Raw genomic sequence first — 20,060 nt, forward strand, 5'->3', positions numbered from 1 at the left:
GTTCGCAGCTGTTTCATCAACCCTTTCTCGTGTCGCTTCGCTGCCTTCCTGGGCTCGGTGAGGAGGTGTTCTCTATGCTAGATGATTTCCTTTTTGGTTTTTCGTCGTTTCGTCGTTCTTTGGGGTCGTGAGCTACTATTGCCAGGTCCTGATTTCTCAGTCAATGGGCCCTGCTGTTTGCTTTTGAAGTTTGGAGCTCAGCTTCCCCCGCCAAGTTCGGCTCCCACCAAACGCCCTAATGGGCCAGACGTATGGGTCCAGGGCCGGAATTGAATAGAGGTGGGCGCCTATTTTTGTGGGGCACTGCGAGCTAGATGGCGATGAATGACGGGGCTGAGTTTTTGTTGTGCGAGCAAACCGAATTGGCGGAGGAAGAATGAGGGGATTTTGCAGGACACACAATGTGCGGTGTTGCCTGGTTTTGTACCATGCCCCAGATTTGCCTCTTTCCTTTTTTTGTTTCTTGCGTCTTATTATTGCCTCGCTCTTGCTGTTTCTTATCCGAATCATTCGAGCACCATGTGCGCCTTCCATTTCCCACCACGTGCCGCGTTTTTGGCAGCTGCTCAATCCTGTTGGCTCTAGCGCTGCCTGGAACACATCATGTCTTGGCTCGCTGCAGAAAGAACGAACGTCTAGACTTGCTCAGCCGACAATAAAAACCACGATCAGGTTCAAGTGACGGCAAGAAAGACCGAGGACGTATAACAGCACGTGCACAATACTCCACGACTACATGTTGATACACGATACCTTAACGTATAATTTCATGTCCATCAGCAGGATCAGAACTTTGTAAGAAATGAAGTGAATTGTTGCTTTGATACTAAGATACTATGCAAGGGGGTAGAACTGCCCAACGAGCAGACACAGAATTTTCGGCACCGGCAAGTGCATTGCCTAGAATCCTGCGATCCTGTCCCACTCGCCACGGCCAAGAGATGCAGAATAATAACCACAGCCTCCTTTTGTGAGTAGACACTCCCCTTATATCAGGACGCCCCATTCTCACTTTCTGCACGCCGGCCGACGACCTTCCCACATTAAGGCACAAGGTGACTGTCTAGGTTGATCCTCGCGCACGTCGTTTGACGATACAAAAGAGTACCTTGGACAAGACCTGTCGCCACCTTCTGTCCCAGCTTCCCCTTCCTCCCAGGTCGCTGCCGCCGAACACCTTTGTCTAAATCTTAAATTTCTTACAATTTGAATCATCCGCACGCCGTAGTCTTGTAAAACGTTCCCCTCGTCCCCATGATAAAAGCTATTACCTCCCCACAAGCGGACTGGAAAGCGACATGCCAAGCAAAGAAGCAGTATAAAAGGAAAGTGAAAGAAAAAACAGAACTCGTAAGCCATGATAACAGTGCGAAATGAGAGGCAGCGACAAGCTTGTAAGGAAAAAAAATAGAAGCAAAAACAGAAAGCAGAGAGAGAAAGAAATCATGCATCAAAGTGTGGGGGAGGTGACAAACATAACATGATGGAAACGGGGAAAAGGTGGTGAATGGGGAAAGGGGTAGTGTAAATCATGGTTTTTGGCTGGTAGTTCTTCAACACAATGGTCGACGGGGATAAAGGAATTCTGATATAGAACTGCCTCGTGGCAAGGAATGCTGATACTCAAAGACAGTCCTCATCTCCTCTTCATCCGAGTAGTCATCGTCTTGCGATAATGAGCTGAACCAACTACCAACTGTCCCCGTCGGACATCGCCACGGCTTGATGTTGTCGAGCAGCAAAGGTTCAACGCAATCAAAACGTAGCACTGGGGAAGGAGATAGATCGGCAGCTATCCGTAGAAAATCGCAAGTGTGCGCACCCGAGTGTTGACAGCAGGTGGGAATTTTGTCGAACACGATTTGGGCGAGAAATTTGTTTTGTCGTTGCCGTAAGGCCAATGCGGCAGAGGTGACGGAGAAGGCGACAGCGTGATGGGTGAAGCTGAACTCAAGCAGAGGATTGCACGAAGCTCGCTCGAATGACGCCAGGCACTTCTACCTTCTTTCCGTGGTAGTGAGCAGCGCATGCTTCGCCAACTGACGAAGCCTTACACACACCACAGGAACCGGTATCGATAAAACAAATATTGTTCCAGACATAGAAGGTCTGGGAAGCCAAGCACAAAAAGAGAAAATGACGGGGCAAAAGAATAAAGAAAAAACATGCTGCGACAGGGTTGGGTGGAGGGGATTGCGGCAACCAACTGAGATGGTTAAAAGGACCAAATGTCCTATGCCGAAATTTGGTTTGAGTGGAGTGCTTGATCATACAGCCAGGCCCTTGGTCCGTCCCATTCGGCGGTCACCAAGGGCCAACCTAATCACAATATCACTCATCACTGAGCCCCGTAGCCCTGGCCGTAGAGACCACCCTGGCCACTACCCTGCTGCTGGCCCCGGGAAGATGAGCGCAGCCTAATAGAGCAACACTTAGTTAGCAAAAATGGCTCTCAGACGGCCACATGAAAGTACGGCCAGAAACCGCATTGTAAAACCATGTTCAGTGGCCGTAGAACGGCCGGGCATCACCCCTAGCCCCGCTACCTCCCAAAATATCTTGACAAGGCAGAAACAAGGGAAAGAAAGTAGGATCCCTTACAAGGAATATTGGTTGCGTTGGGCTTGGTGGGCGCAACTCACATCCGGTCACCAGGGCCGGCACCGCGGCTGGCATCATGAGCATCGACGCCAGCAGCACCCATCATCTTGGCGTTGCGAGGACGACCACCCGAGACCATCTGGGCGCTCTGGCCAGGCTTGATGGCACCGGCTGGAGTCTGCTGGCCAGTAGCAGCGTCGGTACGCTGCTGCTTGTCGTCAGCAGCACCGGCAGCTTGGGCAATGGCCTGAGCGTTCTTCTGGTACTTGTACACAGTCCAGTCGAAGACGTAGTCGTACTGGAAGCCCTCGCGGACAAACAGGTCGCGGAAGATCTTCCGCAGGTAGCTGTAGTCGGGCTTGTCGTCGAAGCGGAGCGAGCGTGTGTAGTTCAGGTAGATGGCGAATTCGTTGGGGAAACCGCGGCAAAGCACCTCCGTGGGGGTGGTCATCTTCTTCTCCATGATTCTGTCGTACTTCTGCTTCTTAGTAGCAGCCTTCAGGCCCTGCCAGGGCAGAGAACCGCGGCAGAAGTACAGCATCACGTATCCCAAGCTCTCCATGTCGTCGCGGCGGGACTGCTCGACACCGAGATGGGTGTTAATCGAGGCATAACGTGCCGTGCCGGTCAGGTTCTTGTTCTCACGGTAGGGGATGTGGAAGTGCGTCTTGGGATCGCGGTACTTCTTGGCTAAACCAAAGTCAATAACGTTGACTTGATTGCCACGCTTGCCAATGCCCATGAGGAAGTTGTCGGGCTTGATGTCGCGATGGATGAACGACTTGGCGTGGATGTATTCAATGCGGGAAATAAGCTGGTCGGCCAGAAGCAGGACCGTCTTCAGCGAAAACTTGCGGTTGCAGAAGTTAAAGAGATCCTCCAGACTAGGGCCGAGCAGATCGAGAACCATAGCATTGTAGTCGCACTCAGTGCCGAACCAACGGACAAAGGGGATACCGACGCCGCCAGCCAGTGACTTGTAGACGCGAGCCTCGTACTCCAACTGGGGGTGCTTGGCCTTGACGCTCTCTAACTTGATGGCGATTTCCTCGCCAGAAATGATGTTCGTGCCCAGGTAGATATCACCGAATGAGCCCGAGCCGATCTTGCGGCCAATGCGGTACTTGTTACCGACGCGAAGATCCTGTCAAGAGGACGAGGACGCGGTTAGTTCCATTACGAGGCCGAAGTGCAGTCGGTGGGATGAGGACGGAGACGCTTACCATGGTCGTCATCTTTGCGGAGTTATCCTCGAGCAGGCGAGGTCGTTAGGGGTGTGTAGGTTTATTAAGATCAAAATATATGCTTCGGTGCTAATGGAGAAGAAAGTCTGTTAGTTGACGAGATGATTTTCTTTGAGACGGTGCTTTTTGGGCTGGATTTTAGGGCCAGATCCACGAGGCAACGAGGCAGACTCCGCTGACCAATATTGGGGGACCAAAGCTAGACACAAATAAAAGACAGGGGAAGATAAGCAGGTCGGGGAGTAAGCAAGGGGAGATGAGAAGACAAAACGAGGTGCAGTATAAATGACAAGCGAGTGAATAGGTAGGTGGTGGTGCTTATTGTCAAGCAAGCATGACATGCGTAAACGATGATGACACAACAGTCGTGGCACAAGACAAACGAAGGGCGAGGCAGGATAAGGCAAGGGCGGCGAGTGTTTGGGGACTCGGCAGCTCATAAAAATCGGAAACGAACGGCGATGGTCGTCATTACGGCAAGGACGTCTCCGTGAGGTGCCTCCCTGGCCTGACAAGAACAATCAAGTGCTTTAGGAGCCGAGTTCGCCTCGAGGGTCGAAGCGGCGGTGAAGCGAGATGGCCATGGATGTCAAAAAAGGCCAGGACAAAAGGACAGAGAGAAGAGCGTGACTCGTAAAACACAGCGCAAAACCACAGACTATCTCTTGAGCCGCGACGAAAAGAGACACCTACATTTGAAGAACGGATTATGGAAATGAAGTCGTCGTATGCGGATCGTGGATCTTGTGCGGCGATGCAGCCCAGCGGCGGTGGATTGAGGGTGTGAAGTTGAGAAAAAGGGCGGAATGGAGAGGAAAAGGGAGAGAATCGGGAAAAGGGCGAGGCAGACGTGGGAAAAGAGGGTTTGTAAGGATGGGCTGGGTTTTGGGGGGGTCTGAAAATCAGGTGCTAATTTTGGGCTTTGCTACCTGACACTGACGGGTTTTAGCGTGCAGTGTGTTGGGGTTTGATTGATCCAGTCACTGGCATTTGGTGGCCAGGCCGGGCGGGTAGTTTTTGGGCTTCAGCGGGCTATAACGAGGCAAAAGAGAGCGAAGTGAGAGGCTGTGGGACGATAGTTTCGGGAAGGACGGTTATTGGGGGTCGGAGGGGAAGGGGTGGGCTCCGTACATGAGGAAAGAGCCTACGACCAGTTGTGGTATGCCGCTAAAAAGGAAATAATGAAGGGCAAATAGGTGGTCGACGGAAAGAGCGACGCAAGAAAGCTGAGTGGTGGCGAGGCCAAGGCGAAAATAAAAGGCAAAAAGGCAGGAAGTAATACGGCAGGAGCCCCCCGAGAGTAGGCAAAAGGCCAAGACCTTGTGCCAATGGCGGTCAACCGAGGCCTGGGACAGAGCCTAGACGGATCTACGCCCGCGCTCTCGCAAGATCCGACAAGTATTGGACTATTTTTGCTTTTGCTATTTTGTTCCGATCGCAACGTTCCACCTCACTGTTTGTTCGGTGAGATTGGAAATGGTAAGATAAAGCGGCCGGCTCGCCGAGAGGCCTCGAATCTCTTTCTTAGCGTATTTTGGAGGTATTTTTTTGTACGTCGAGGATATAAAACAAGGAAAGAAAGGACCTCGTCTGGAAGCTCCGGGAAGGAGACAAAATGTGACGCTGATCTGTTGTGCGTCACTGGAAGGAGGTGGCCTGCTATCCGTCGACAAACGGTCAAACGAGAAAGGGGCCGTAAGAGACATATGTCGTAGAATGAGCAGGAGCGAGCGAGGCGCCCGGACCGTCGCTGGGCAGCCAGTAAAAGAAAGGCTCGCGTAGACTGGGAGGCAAGGTCGTTTGGGTAGTGGCTGTTTCGCTGGTAGGAGGTTAAGGCGGCTAGACGCTGACCGGGGAGGCTAGCGTTAGCAGGGAAGGAGCGAGACACATGGAAGGTGTGGTGGGGCCAGGCCATGGCGTACGGTATGTTAACACAAAGACTGAACATTAAGATGGGCTCGCATTGTAGCTCAATATGAGACTGGGACAGGGCGAGAGGGCTAGGACGCCTGCATCAAACTTGTACTTGATGAAGCACTGCAAAGAAGAAAAGAGAGAACAGACAGGTCCCATCTGGAGAGTGGCTGTATGTTGCAAGCCATTTTAGGAACGAACAGCTCCAAGTAGTCCAGCTGCGGAGGGAAGAAACTGAATGAAAGGGTGGTGCTTCAAAGGTTGTTCGAAGCAAACGGCGCGGCTGAGAGAAACTCGTACTGTGCGATTACTGCAAAATTGCTTGTTGATTACTCGTGCACACCCTAGATATGCGCACTGTATTACTGCCAGCAAAGCCGGCGGGGCTTTGAGACAAGGCGATCTGGGACAACCTTGGGGCAACGTGCCCTCGGAAAAAGGAGAAGTAAATCCTAGGGACCAATAAAGGACTGTGGAAAGTACTGAGAGAAACAAATGACACCCAAGCGAGAAGGCAGGCAGACGCTTCCGGACCTGGCACGAGACCTCAACCGCTGTCGTAGCGAGGGCGTCATCTGCTGCCAAGGCGGCAAGTCGGAGACTGACAAGCTGCTAGTGAGTCCTGTGGGCAACTTGGACATTGTAAGATAGTGTAGTATCTTACCGCGCCTGTTTAGGGCACTCATAAAGGATGCCAACAAAGGATACGCTCTTTGTCTTTGAAAAGAAGCGTCCGCCGTGTCCGGCATCGACGGCATCCCTTGGGTTTTGGTAGGCTGGTGTGCTTGGATGTAAAGTAGGGACAACTGAAAACGGGCAGCAACATACGACATACATTTGCATAATTGAAAGGGCCCCGCTTCAACCTGGTTGGTGTCTGTAGAGGGGCTCTACATATTTCGAAACGAGACGGTTATTGGTAGTCCGTACGGGAGGGAAAAGTAAAAAGGAGCGACGAAAGTGACGGACAACGATAGGTCGAAGGGAGTTGCGTAAGAGGTTACGTTGAGGCCCGCGCTCGTGGCAGGCTTATTGTGACTGTATATTCACGTAGCACGAATAAGCGTGCAGGACAGCGTCGCGCTTCTCGGGATGGTCGTCCAGGATCGGCTAGGGAGCCCAAAATGACAAGCCCAAGGCGGCCAAGTTGCAATGGGACGTTGAACCAGACAGTGTTCGGACAACGTGGTGAGTGTCCAGTCGAAAGTGCATGCTTATCATTAACCAGTGGGTTATCAAATTTGTCGACCTACAAAGCTATCGAGCTTCCTGTAGGCTTGGCTGAGATGGATGCAGGAATGCAATATTTGACACAACCAAGCTTAACCAAGGAGTGGCTCCACTAAAGCTTATGCACTCAGCAGTTCTTTTGGGCATTTGATCCAGAGCTTCGAACTCACCGTTATGCGTGTGGAGATAGATCCCTGTGTCCGCGTGAAAGTGGCCCGTCAACAGAAAGAAAGCATTCCTGTCAGTAGATCTACGTATGTTGATTTCCTTTTCGGGCAAAAAATATTGATGAGGCAGCAAAGTAATTCGAAAACGACATATACATGTATGCAGGAATACTTTACACAGATTTGCCTCTGGTGTCCCCCGGGTTGGGAGAGCGCAGGAGAGAGAGAAGAATTGAGGACTACCCTGCGTTACGACTCCCAGAAGAGGCTGTGTTGTCATTAACGACGGCCTGACATGGCATGGACGTCAGGGCCCTTTGCAAGAGGTATGTCAATTCGGGTCCTATTTGAATTCAATGCAAGCAAGGTATCAAGCTCTTGCTTGCCCCTGAGGCCAGGTCGGATAATTTTGGGTGAACATGGATATATTCGGGATAAACCAGAGGATCTGCTATATGTGTGCGGGCATTTCAGGATTGTTCATGCATACGCAGCTTGTATGTTTCAAGCTGCATGCGACGGCTCAATTACGACACCCCACAGAATGTGCAGGAGCAAAAGGCTTTGTTGCAGGCCGTTTCAAGACTCATGTTCTGGCTGACGTCCTCGAGTGGAACTGAAGACGTGGGACGAGAATGCTCCGAAGTCGATGACTGTCTTGAAAGCCCTGTGATAGGTCTATCTATATTTTTACTTTTATTCATTTTCGTATTCAATTTTCATATGGCCCTAATGCAATTCCTGGGTTTGTTTTCGTATCTCTAAATTGCACAGATAGCGGCGCTCGTCTCCTGTGCCATTACGACCGTATAATGGCAACGCTTGGAAGTAAATAACTATATGCAAATCCGCGAACTGTAAATCTCGAACGGGCAAACATTTATTGTTGTGCCTTTCAGTCGTGTTGTTAGAGCGCGTAGATTGAGATGGAGTAGACAGCATCTTGATGCCTGTCCGCTGCGATACACCTGACGAGAATATAGTTAACAGGAACAAAAGGCTTCGTAGGAACGTAGTGCTGTCATGACTATTTCTCTTCAATATTTAGCGTGTGGTTTTCTCGAATCGAATAAAAGCAATCCTTTCAGTTGTCTTCGCCCACAGAAGAAACCAATCGCGATGCAAAGAGATACATACCTCTTGCGATATCGCTGATGATCGAGAAAAGTTATGTGCCCAACCGTGAAACCACCAGTGACATGTCAACGGTCGGAGACTGGCTTCAGAGTGCAGCCGGAGTCTTCCCTGCAGCACGGAGCTCTGCCGGAGATGTGGGCCAGATACCGGCCCGGCCCTTTCTCCGGCCCCGAAAGTGATTTTGGTTCCCGGCTTATATTAAAGAAACCGGTCGTAAAGCTTGGCGCGAGCCACCATAGTGTCCCCTTGCACGGAAGACATTTGTAGTGGATCAACAAAGGTAGATATGTTACTACTGATCTTTGTGGTTCGGTTCAAACGACTTACTAAATGGTCTGCTTCTCACTCCAGGCCGACACGAGGTCTGTCCTGGCAAACTCTCATACGACGTCGGCATGAGAATGGGGCTTGCGGAGGAAGAAAACGAGAAAGGTGCTGGACTAGCACGGAGTAGATATGTCTCATATGGCGCGCAATAAGAGAAGGTCGATATTCGGAGTATTGTAGATTGCGGATTGAAAGCTTGACTTGTGGTATGTGTCGTATCGAGACTGCAAGACGAGCTCCTCCTTGAAGAAACGATTTCTCGATAGCCCTCGGCCAACTACTAGTGGAAGCACACCTTTCCTTCCCAACACTTCGTCCGTCATCTACTGCATATAATGAACATGGCACGTGCCTACGGGTTTTGCCCCGTCTCTGACTAGGCTGTCTCATCGGTTTTTGTTCCTTTGGATCGTATGTCGAAGTTTTTGTTGAACTGGACAGTTTACGGCTGTTTGTCCTAGCCAATTCCACTCCATGCTATTTTTTATACGAAGTACTCTCAAGAGGGACCACAAGCTTTCGGTCCACGACCGGAAGACCAGACCCTGGCCTCGGAAACGCGGTCATCACACAACTGATCGGCCTAGCCTACCAATGGTCGGTTTTGAATACGAGATTTATGCAACACAGAGGAGACCACACAAGAACCAACAAAGACGGGGGGGAACAGCGATAAGCTGAAAGGCGAGATGATGACAGGGACAATACGGGTAGGAAATGAGAAAACAACTGCTCCGGAAGCGCCCCTCTCGAGGTCCGGTAGTTGGCCGCTTCTGGCGGTGAAGAGGCGTTGAATTGGCGGTCGGCAATTGGTTGGTCTGGTGGTGGAGCCGGGTGACAACCAGCCGTCGCCAGCTGTCAGGCTGCGGGAGGTCCCTCAGCGTCGGATTGTCTGAACTATTCAGGAAGGAGCAGTCCTGGCACTGCCTCGTTCCTTGCGGAACACGGCGTACAGAGTATGTCGTACACCCTGCGGAATAGTAAAATGACGTCCGAAGCACACTTTCCCGTGCGAACATTGCGACGTATGAACCCCGAATTATGTCGGAACGAGGAACACTCCACCGACTTATGTTAGGTCCCCTATTTGTGGCTCCTTCCCCTCCGCGAGGGCAGACAACATGGCGGTTAGCGTCACAGCCCAGTTGCTTCTCGGACGCCGTTGCCGTTTATGAGTTGCGCTACCCCTTCCTTGACCCCTCCTGCCCTCCTTGGCCCCGACGGACCTGACGTCGATCTTGCCTTCTCTGCTCTATGGGCGTTGGAACCGTTTGCTCCTCAGCGGCTTCTTGGGGGGTTCTTTCCCTCGTGCCGACTTCCTGACATCGGAGCACATGTCTGTTGCTTCTTGATGTGGTCGTTGGGTCGTTTCGATTGTCTTCTCTATCTTCTTTTTGGTTCTTTCCATCCTGTCGCTCTTGCCTTGCCCTGTTCGTTGTGCCTCGCTCCTCCCCATCAATTGATTACAACGGAAACCCCAGCTTCCTGACTACTCTCTGGGGCCCGCCTTACCCTTTTTCTCGTGAAAAATACGACGTATTAATTGCCTCCCCCGTCTTTCTTCCCATCTCCCGCACGCTTCTTTTCCTCCTATGCAGGGCCTCCTTTCGCTTTGCCAGTCAATTTAAACCCGTCCCCTGTTTGGCTTTCCTCTCTTTTCTGTCTCCGTTCCCCCAATCCTCTTCTTGTCCCGCGTCTATCTATATCATGCATCCTTAAACAGCAGCAATACAAAAAGCAGTACTTTGTCATTACGTCGATGACATACCATTGCATAACGCCTCCCTATTAGTCCTTTGACTACCTATTAGGCGAAATCCCTGTGCGGCGCATTCCTCTTCACCGTTTTCCTGTGCCCCTTGCCTTTGCGCGTTCCCCTCTTCAGCTCGTCTCTGTGCTGCTGTGCCACGCAATCGCCTTGCCCCTTATCCCGTGGCTTGTCCTCTCCGTGCCCAGCCAACTAAAAGAACTCATCCGACACCACTCTTCGATCGAGTCGAAACCTGAGGAACTAAAGACGACAAAGGAACCAGAAACCCAGAAAACCGACCCCCCCTCTCTAGTCACGGTCCCTGGTCTTGGTATTCCCTTTTGCAAAGAGGCTCCGATTTTTACATCATATCTGCTCGGAAAAAGACACGGACGAGAACGCCGGGCATCTTCCAACCCTTTGTGCCAACTGCTACTGCCACAAAGCAAACATTGTCGTCGTCTCAAGGCGTTAAAAAATCAGAAAGAAAAAAAGACGAAAATACCCACGCCCCCCCCCCCCCCCCTTCCGGCAATCCCACCCCACTTCTTTTCATCGCCGCACCCCTTTTCTCTACGACCGCTCGCTGCTTTCTTTTCTCCCTGTTCGAACTCGCCTTGGTCGTTCGACAATAGATTCTCAGACTTGAAAAATCACACACCATCCAGCCAAGTTCTATCCCTCAATTGCGCGACCGCCACAACGACCCAATCGCTCAGTTCCATCTCCCAGGTCCTAGATTATTCGCTGCCCTGTCTCTTTATTGCGCCCTCATGGGCCCCGGTTAAGGCTCAACATATCTGCTGTCGATCCCCTTCTTTTGTCCGCAGAAATTCGTCCTCCCTGCACGACCTTGTCTATCCAGTCCCAAAACCAAGTTTTCCCGACTTGCCGTCTCCTCGCAACAGGGCGCGTACGACCTTCCCCAAACAAGATTCCGACATACCACATCGACTCCGTTCGCCCTTCTGCTCCCTATCTCTCCACACCCCTCTTTGCTCTCCTTCTGTATTGACCGAGAGCGCCCTGCGTAATTGTGTGCGCGTGCGTGCATTTCTTGTACGTGGGAAACCGACACATGATAAAACACCTAATTTCGACTCTTATACCTACGCAATCCTCCCGTGCGAGCCTGTTCCTCGCACATTCCTTTTCACCATGTCGGACTTCTTATCAGACCAGCCAGGTACGTGTCTTGTTTGGAATAGTGTGTGTATAGGCAAAGTGCATGCGTGGCGTGTGGCTAGCAGATCTTGGCCGCATTGCTGAGCATTGCATCGTTTGCCGACCGTCATGTATATGGGTGCAGCCCGAGCCGTGCTGCTGTGTCCTGAGAACCTGCCACCTGCAAGCAACGAAAGCAAGCATAGAAGTGTGAGAACAGAAACAGAACCCAGACGCGGACGAGGTCAACGAAAACAGAGCGCCTCCAAGAGATCACGGCCTGCAGATATCGACCGAGCCACGGCATTGCATATTCGACAGACAACAAGTCGACTGGGCACGGTTGTTCTTTCTTCGTATCGCCACCACCATCGCCAGACGTGGCATCGCCAAACGCAACCCCAACGCGCTCCAGCGACGGCACTTGACGGCACTCAACTCGGGACGAGGTTTTTCAGATCTTTGTCCGTCGCCTTGTCATTCGTCATCGACTGTGTGCTGCCGTTGCAACACCTTTTCCTAACCGCTGGTATTTTGCCAATCGAATTCCCAGTCTGTTCCAGGATTCCACCTTGTCTGAAACCGACCTGCCAAGGATCCAACATCCACAACGGAAACGTGCAGCTTTGGCCCTGCTGTCCCTTCTTTTACGTTTCCTTTTTGGACCAAACACTTCCGACCTTGCACTTTTCGCTCTTTCCTTCGATTCTCTTCTCTTGTCTGCGAACTCTCCAACTCTGATTCTTACCGTTTCTGTCTCTCATTGCCGAAATATCATTCGGCTCACAGCCTTCTCTCAGCTTGTCGAAGCCTGCTCGTGGCCTTTCGTCTCCGGAGTATCAGCTTGCTACTGTCGGATTTTACTTTTCTTTTTTAGACTCTGGACGCGTTGAACGACACCTTACTTACATATTCGTCTTCTGTTAGCAGACGCCCCAACGTCGCACCTCGCCTCCAACAACCCCTTCCGCACGCGTGCCGTTTCGCCATCGATCCCCAGCCCAACGTCCCCATTTCTTGATCCTGCACCGTCGACAACGTCCAACGGTCGACCTGTCTCGCGCAATCCGTTCTTGGATCCCACAAACGACAAACCCTCGTCATCCTCAAACGGCAACCTGTTGATTAGCCTCGACGATATGGCCGCTAGACCAGCAGCGGAGCGGTCGTCCTCCATTGACGATATATTTGTAAGTCACGTGGCCTTGCACCTTTTATCATTTGTATTTTTATATATTTCATGTATATGATGTATTTCTTTTTATTGGAATTCGTCGATTTTACTGTGCAGTGCTCGTTGCTGCCTTACGGGTTCTCGTTTGCGTCATACACGGTACACGGGACCATGTTCAGCGACCCCTCGTTCCTTCCTTTTCGGGTGCCACCAGCCCTCCTTCCCGTTGAAACATTTCTTTGGGAGCTTTGTTGTTTTTGTTTACCGCCTATTATGAACTCCCTCTGCTTCTGCCAAACCCACTTCCCTCCCCCTTCTTCCTTCTTTTTCTTCTTCTATCGTCTTGCACAGCGACCTGCTGAGAACGGCGACTAACCTGCTTGCAGACGTCTCTCACGGTTGAAGACAAAGCCATGTCCGCAATCAAAGATCCGAATACAGCTGTTCCCACGAACAGCGGCGAGCCGGCCAGAAAGCTCTCGGAAAGCCGTCCACCACGTCCGTCTGGTCCGCCAGGCAGCCGCCCAAGCCGTAGCGGCCGTGGAGGGCCGCTGCCGCCTCGCGCTAAGAACGCACCGCCGCAGCAGTCCGCTCCAGGCAACCACCGCCCGTCGCAGTCACAGGAGGAGGCCACAAAGCCAAAGTCCGGGGCCATTGGCATCGCCAAGGGCGAACCTGTTGGTAGCAGCTCCTCTGGCCGGCGCCCTTCCCAGCCAATTCGAGCACGTCGCAACTCGGAATCATCCATTGCCCCCGATGACAAGACGCTTTCCAGAGAAGAGAAGGTCCTCCGTGACCTACGCAAACGCGATCAGGAACAGCGTGAGCGTGGTACGGGCCGGCCTCACCGTCGAAACGACATCATCGACCAAATGGATGCCTCGAGCATCTTTGGCAACGGTACGTTCTCATTCTCACCTTGGATTGCTCACTGCCAAACGGTGGGATGGTTAGAAATGGGATGTGACCTGACTGAGAATCTAACCACATTGTAGTTTTCCATCACGACGGCCCCTTTGATGCGTTGAATCCCCACCGCAACAGGAAGGGCAGCCGCCGCGCTCCTATGCAAGCTTTCCCCAAGGACTCGCTCAACAATAGCATTGGCGGCTCTGGCCCCATCAACAAGCGGCCTGACCACCGGACCTTCATGGGCCAGGGAGAGGATGAGGCTTTCAGAGAGTTCTCCAACAACCACCAGCCTGTGTCAAGCGGCAAGATTGCTCCCGTCGGCGTCTTTGATCCCCTGCAGCGTGGTACTGCTCTCCACGGTGACCAGAGCCTCGGACTGGGAACCTCAACGTTCCTTGAGGGCACACCGGCGGCACGCACGACGATTCAGCGCCGCGAGGCTGAGCGGGCTCAAGACATTCAGGACAACCCACTGCAGCGGAAGAAGTCCCTTGCACAGCGCTTCCGGAGCATCAACAGGGGTCCACGCGAGCCTCACCCGGCCCGCGCCTTTAGCTCCGACAGCGGGCCGGCCTCGGCTGGCGCGACGTCAGGCAGATACAACAACGACACCGACCCCTTTGACGAATTCGACCCTAAGCGGGGCGAGGATATCATTACCGTCCGTAGGAAGAACTCTGCGGCGTTGCCAAGCCCATCGAGCCCACCTCGTGGTCCGGGTCTTGAGCGCCGGTCCACAACGGACGGCACGACTGCCACAGGATCGCCGGGTGGCGACAACGCGAACCCTACTACAACTGTTATCTCTAGTGGAGCCGGTGACGAATCTCAGCAAAAGCCGACAAGCCTTCTTGCTCGGGTAAAGAGCTTGAAGGGCGGTCGCCGGCCGGCACCTCCTCCTCCACCTCCGATTGCCAAAGACTCTTAGAGAGACCGGATTATTGCGAGGGCTACCAGGCGGGGTAGTTGCCGGACGTCTGAACGCAGCGGAAGTGAGGCCAGTGGCAACCCGACGACTCAAGACAATGGCAAATAGCCGAGGCGAACCAGGTTGCCCTGCTAGAAGGAGTCTTGTCACTGGGAAGACAAGAGGCTAAGAGGAGGGATAGGGGCTTATGTACTCTTTTCTTCTAGAAAGGAAGCATGGGAACCTCTCCAAAAATACCCCGAGCGAAACGAACTAAATCGCCCATGCACATCATGCTGCAATATGCAACTTAAGCGTAGGCGGTCCGGTGGCGAGGCCGGCTAAGATTGTACTCACACCTTGCTCTTTTTTGGTCACGCTTTGCCCACCATATCTCGCTGTTACTTTTTCGACTCGTCACAGACATCTGCGTGACGGGTTAACAAAAATAGGCACGTTTTGGGAGGAAATCTGGCGTTTTGTTTCTTGCAATACGTTCCTTTCCATTTCTTTTTGGTCGCCTTCTGCACTCTACTTGATTTTCATATTTTTCTTTGTTTTGGTTCCACTCTCACCGTCACTCCTTCCCAACTTTCTTTGTTAATATTCTACATAGCAATGAATCTGGAATGTATAAAGAATAGCCTTGTCTTTTCTTGTAATTTGATGCGTGAATGCACCTGATCCAAGGCAATGCGGGTGCTGGTGAACTTACACGTGACATTTTGTTAAGGCCGCTCTGGCGAGGGCTTTTTTTCATGTGTACAAAGTAGCACAGACGGGAGATGGATGCTCTTTCCCTGAATAAATGCTCACGCTTTCCTTTGTGAGAGTATATTGTACTTGAAAACTTTAGGGGTAAGGTGATCAATGTCAATCAACGGCAGGAGCGAGACGGTGGCTCGCTTCCTCACCCATTGGGTGAGCTCTATGGCCGAAACAGGCAAGCACTAATAAAGCAGCTAAACGCAAGTGCAACCAACGGCTCTGTGCTACATACACAACACTCCTCGCCTGACGGAATTTCACAGACACCTCCTTTCACGCGGTGCAATTGTTCCATCTGTATTACGAGAACGAAACCGCCCCTTTCAGACAGCGCAACAAGCTGACCGGTCGACCTTGTGCTCATAAACCTGCACAGAAGCTGGCCGATCTCCCGACACGCAAGACTCCGCCCACAAGCTTGTGTTAGAGGCAAGGGACCAAAGTACAAAAGTCCGGCTGCTGGTCAGGAGGATTCTTACATGTGGCAGCTCTCCATGAATACCTTTCCATCCCACAGCAGGCAGTCAATGGCTCGAGTTGACGTGGTCGACCAGCGAAGTGAAGAGGCTCGTGTTGCCCATGGTGAGCACAGCCTTGTCCACCACGATCTCGACTACCAGTTGCAACCAGAAGCAAGAAACTCTGGGGATGCAGCCGCTACCGCAGCAGCAGCAACAGCATCGGAATACTACACGAGCGGCTGTGCTCAGCTGGACAGTCGCATCTTTGGCGGTGGGATTGACGGCGAATTGACGGGCGGCCTGGTCGGCCTCAGTGCCGAAGGCGACGTCGGCATAGTGGTAGGCGGCCTGAACGCGTGGGCGCGTTGTGATTTTCTATCCACCACCTCCTACCTCTTCTAACATGCTTGCAGATATCGCTTCAGGTGGCCGTCAAGCACTTGTACCAGAATACGTCCGCCACGGCTCGATTGATCACCACGCTGCCTGTTGCCCATGTCATACGGCTCTTGAAAGGTGTTTTGAAAGGCACCCTGGCAGTGACATCGAACAATGGCACAAATGCAACAAGCCACGACGATCCTGGGCCCGAGCAGCGAAGGCTCGCCTCTGCATCCAAGGCGTCGATTCTCGGCCGTATTTTGATATCTCGCGTTTACGGACGCGAGGACCTTGAAGCTGTCCTGAATGAACTGGAGGCAGGCATGCCCTTCCAGCGGCTTTGGTCGACTGTCAACCGTCAACAAGAAGAAGGAGGCCTTGGACAAAGGATTGTGGCGGATAAGGCAGGGCAAGAGAGCCACCCGATTCCTGCAGAACAAACAGCACCTCCGAGTATCATTATCTTCACAGAGATGGACCACCACTTCAAGTGGATGCGTCTACAGAGCAACGGTGGACGGCTGTATGAACTCTATGGCCAGTTGATGCGTCGTTTACGAGCATTGGCTGCCGCCCAAGCGCGTACATTCTCATCAGACGCCACGAACCAGCGACTCATCTTCGTCCTCAACAGCACGATTACGTGGCGACCTGAAGAAGGACGAAGCAAAACTATTACGGCTGACGACGGCACCGTGGGTGGTGCAAACAAGCGACAGGAAGCTTCTCAGCCACAGACTCTCGACCCGGATGCTACGTATGGACTCGCCCTCGCGGCTCTCCAGCAACGACGCCATATCGACCGCCCGGATGTGTTTCGACTCTGCTGCAACGAGCTGGCTAGAGCACAATGCATCGAACCCAGGTACAAAACGCTCCTCGACTACTATTGTAGCCTCCACATCTGCCTCACGCGCCTTCCAGTGGATCTTGTGGATCTGTGGGGAGGCCGACAGGGCGGCAGTACCAGCCCTGCCGACTCGTCGCTGTGGGTGGCCACGGTCGAAAGCGACGAGAACGAAATCAGCCAACGAGCAACCGGCAGGACGACTGTTGCGTACCTTTCCAGTGGCATCGTTCAAGATGCGGCGCTCACATGAAGCGACTCGGAGACGATAAACAAAATTGATAAATGGATGTGCTCAGCTCTGGCTACATAATACACAAGCGGCATGGACTGCCAGAGACTATACTATTCTTGTTCTATACATAACCAACCGCCTTGAGAGGGCCACCAGGCGCGCGCTCTCGTTTCCACCCTTCCAGCCTACAACTTGGAACCGGCCTTGCGTGCCTTGGCCCTTTCTTGGTCACGCAGCAAGCGGCGCAGGATCTTTCCGCTGGGACTCTTGGGAATGATGTCAATAAACTCGACACCGCCCTTGAGCCACTTATACGGGGCCTTGTGGTCTTTGACGTGCTTTGCAATGTCACGAGCGACGTCGGCCTCTGGCTTTGATGCGTATGCCGCTGAGCGGACGACAAAGGCCTTGGGCACCTCGCCGGCGCTGTCGTCGGGCACCTGAATGACGGCCGTGTCCGCTACGGCAGGATGGGTCAGGAGGTGGGCTTCCAGCTCCGCAGGCGCGACCTGGTGGCCCTTGACCTTGATCAGCTCCTTGATGCGGTCGACAACGACCAAGTGCTCGTTGCCAGACGGGGCGCGCGTGACAAGAACCTCGTCCCCGGTGCGGATCCAGCGGCCGTCCTCGTGGAAGACAAATGTCTCGTTGGTGGCCTTTTCGTTGTTGAGGTAGCCGAGCACGACAGCCGGTCCCTGCACAAGCAGCTCACCGGGTGTGTCGTACTTGGTCACCTCGTTACCGTCAAAGCCGATGATCTTGGCCTTGACGCCGGGGACCAGGGACCCCGACGAGCGATCGTACGTGTCATGCTCACTCGTTGAGCATACGACGGTGGAGGTTTCCGTCATGCCGTACCCCTGGCCGATGGTCCACTTGGGGTAGATTGCGCGAAGGTCGTTGATGGTCTCCTCGCCAGTCGGCGCGGCACCTGTGTACACGAATCGGACGGAGCTCAAGTCGTATTTGGAGCAGACATCTTGGGTCCGTAGCAGGCGGATGACAATCGGTGGGACCTGGAGAGGCGGGGGAGGAGAAAGCGGCGTGTTAACAAATGCAGCGGACACGGATGGGATGGGCCGGAGGTGGGCCAACAACTCACGATGCGAAGCTGCTGAATGCGGTACTTCTGGATAGCAGCGAGGAAGGTCTCCAGCTCGAATCTCGGCAGGACAATGACCTGATCACCACGGAAGGAGCCGGCGTGGGCGATGACGACCAGGCCATAAATGTGGCTGAAGGGCAGCAGACCGATCTCGACCTGTGTGTCGACGCCGGCGGCTTTGCGACCCACCGACTCGTACGCCGCGAGCTGGAGGACGTTGGCGATGACGTTGCGGTGGGAAATCATGACGGCTTTCTGCAAAAAAGGAACAAAGGATAACGAAAAAAAAATCACAGTCAGAAATGAAGCAACAACAGCATTAGTCACAACAACGGACGCCGCGTTCGCCACGTACCGGCAGTCCAGAGGTGCCGCTGGAGTAGCAGAGGAAGGCCGGCTGGCGCGCCCCCTGGCCCTTTACCCACTTGACCGGTTCAAGCGCCGGAAGCTTGGCACCCTCTGCCACGAGCTGGTTCACAGTGACATGGCTGGCGGCGGCTTTCTTGGCGGCATCGGGGGCGCCGGGCACGTCGATCAGGTACACCCTGTCGTCGGGAATTTTGACGGCGCGGGTGGCCTTCAGAGTGGTCTCGAGCAGGGCCTCGCAGGTGAAGACGGCCGAGGCGCCGGACGTGGTGAGCTGGTGTTGCAGCTCGAGGGACGAGTAGGCGGCGTTGGCGGGCGTGCTGATGCCCGAGAAGCGGTGTGCGACGTACATGGCCGCCATGTAGTCGATGGCGTTGAGTGAGAAGACGGCAATGACCTTGTCCCACGGGGGCCCCTCGGCGGGCTGCCAGCCAAGCCGCTTGCCGACGGCGCGTGCCAGGAAATCGACCCGCTGCGTCATCTCCGCCCAGCTGTACGACTTGCCGGTCAGGCCGCAGGTGAAGGGATGGCGGCTCTTGGAAAACGAACGGCGCCCAAACGATTCGTCGGTCATAAACTGCTCGATGGTCACCGAGTCGGGAGGGTCTGGAGAAAGGGCAGTCAGCGTTCATCCTATGCCGGGAGCAGCAGATCGCGTGTCTGCCTTACCGATGGGCAACTGCGGCACCCACGCCGGAGGATGGAACACCATGGCTGCTGTGCTGACCGGAACTGCACGGATGTTTGCTGGTTACAACGGCCTCAAGTGCGAAGAGCGAGGATGCCCGAGAACAAGAAGCCGGGAACGTTTCAGCGAGAAAGGTGAAAACCGGAGGGGGGGGGGGGGGGAGAGGGAGAGTAGGTAGAAGATCGTGGGGTGGTCTAGAAATAACGAACGAGAAAAAAAAAAAAAAAAAGAACAAAAAAGACAAAACCAAAACGAGACACCATGAAAAGAGGAGGCAACGGAGCATTTGTGCGGCTCGTAGCCTCGCTTTTCGTCACTTTTCGTCACTTCCACCCGAGCGAAGCCGCTGCCCCTGCCCCTTCCTCCGCCATTTTAGTGGATATTTCCAGTGGACATCGCCAAAGTGCGGAGATGACCAGGGCGGGATAGTGCGCCTCGGCGAGTCGGGAAAGGGGGGGCCCAGGCGGGGAAGTCGCATTTGAGGACGGCATGTCCTGTTTGCGTCCATCGTAGCTGCCGCGCCTAGCATCCGAAATTCGCTTCGACGCAACCATTCAACGTACTCATATCGACTGGGGAAGGCTCGATCCTGCCAACGCTTTCGGGATAGTCTACGGAGTATGTTGTACCTACGCTTAGTTCTCAACTAACGGCTTTCCGCTGCAGACGATTGCAGTCTGTC

At 53.4% G+C, this 20,060-nt stretch overlaps 5 protein-coding genes across 5 annotated transcripts; 2 read left to right on the plus strand and 3 right to left on the minus strand.

Annotated features, from left to right (window-relative positions):
- Window positions 1–2,338: 2,338 nt before the first annotated feature.
- On the minus strand, window positions 2,339–3,836 carry SPSK_03324 (uncharacterized protein; the record flags this gene model as incomplete). The annotated part of the gene is made up of 3 exons (XM_016730162.1): window positions 2,339–2,417; window positions 2,643–3,745; window positions 3,825–3,836. The coding sequence occupies 3 exons, from the start codon at window positions 3,834–3,836 to the stop codon at window positions 2,339–2,341; spliced, it is 1,194 nt and encodes a 397-aa protein (XP_016585430.1).
- Window positions 3,837–12,181: 8,345 nt separating this feature from the next.
- On the minus strand, window positions 12,182–12,711 carry SPSK_03668 (uncharacterized protein; the record flags this gene model as incomplete). The annotated part of the gene is made up of 2 exons (XM_016730503.1): window positions 12,182–12,356; window positions 12,482–12,711. The coding sequence occupies 2 exons, from the start codon at window positions 12,709–12,711 to the stop codon at window positions 12,182–12,184; spliced, it is 405 nt and encodes a 134-aa protein (XP_016585431.1).
- Window positions 12,712–13,121: 410 nt separating this feature from the next.
- On the plus strand, window positions 13,122–14,548 carry SPSK_03346 (protein pal1; the record flags this gene model as incomplete). The annotated part of the gene is made up of 2 exons (XM_016730184.1): window positions 13,122–13,608; window positions 13,704–14,548. The coding sequence occupies 2 exons, from the start codon at window positions 13,122–13,124 to the stop codon at window positions 14,546–14,548; spliced, it is 1,332 nt and encodes a 443-aa protein (XP_016585432.1).
- A 1,274-nt stretch (window positions 14,549–15,822) lies between these two features.
- SPSK_03355 (uncharacterized protein) lies at window positions 15,823–17,237 on the plus strand (the record flags this gene model as incomplete). Its single annotated transcript, XM_016730193.1, has 2 exons — window positions 15,823–16,095; window positions 16,170–17,237. 2 exons carry the CDS (start codon window positions 15,823–15,825, stop codon window positions 17,235–17,237), a joined length of 1,341 nt encoding a protein of 446 aa, XP_016585433.1.
- A 167-nt stretch (window positions 17,238–17,404) lies between these two features.
- On the minus strand, window positions 17,405–19,402 carry SPSK_03166 (uncharacterized protein; the record flags this gene model as incomplete). Its single annotated transcript, XM_016730007.1, has 4 exons — window positions 17,405–18,235; window positions 18,322–18,579; window positions 18,680–19,296; window positions 19,360–19,402. 4 exons carry the CDS (start codon window positions 19,400–19,402, stop codon window positions 17,405–17,407), a joined length of 1,749 nt encoding a protein of 582 aa, XP_016585434.1.
- Window positions 19,403–20,060: the final 658 nt, after the last annotated feature.

Source organism: Sporothrix schenckii, assembly GCF_000961545.1.
Source record: "Sporothrix schenckii 1099-18 chromosome Unknown Cont47, whole genome shotgun sequence".
In the NCBI taxonomy this organism is placed as follows: Eukaryota; Fungi; Ascomycota; class Sordariomycetes; order Ophiostomatales; family Ophiostomataceae; genus Sporothrix; species Sporothrix schenckii.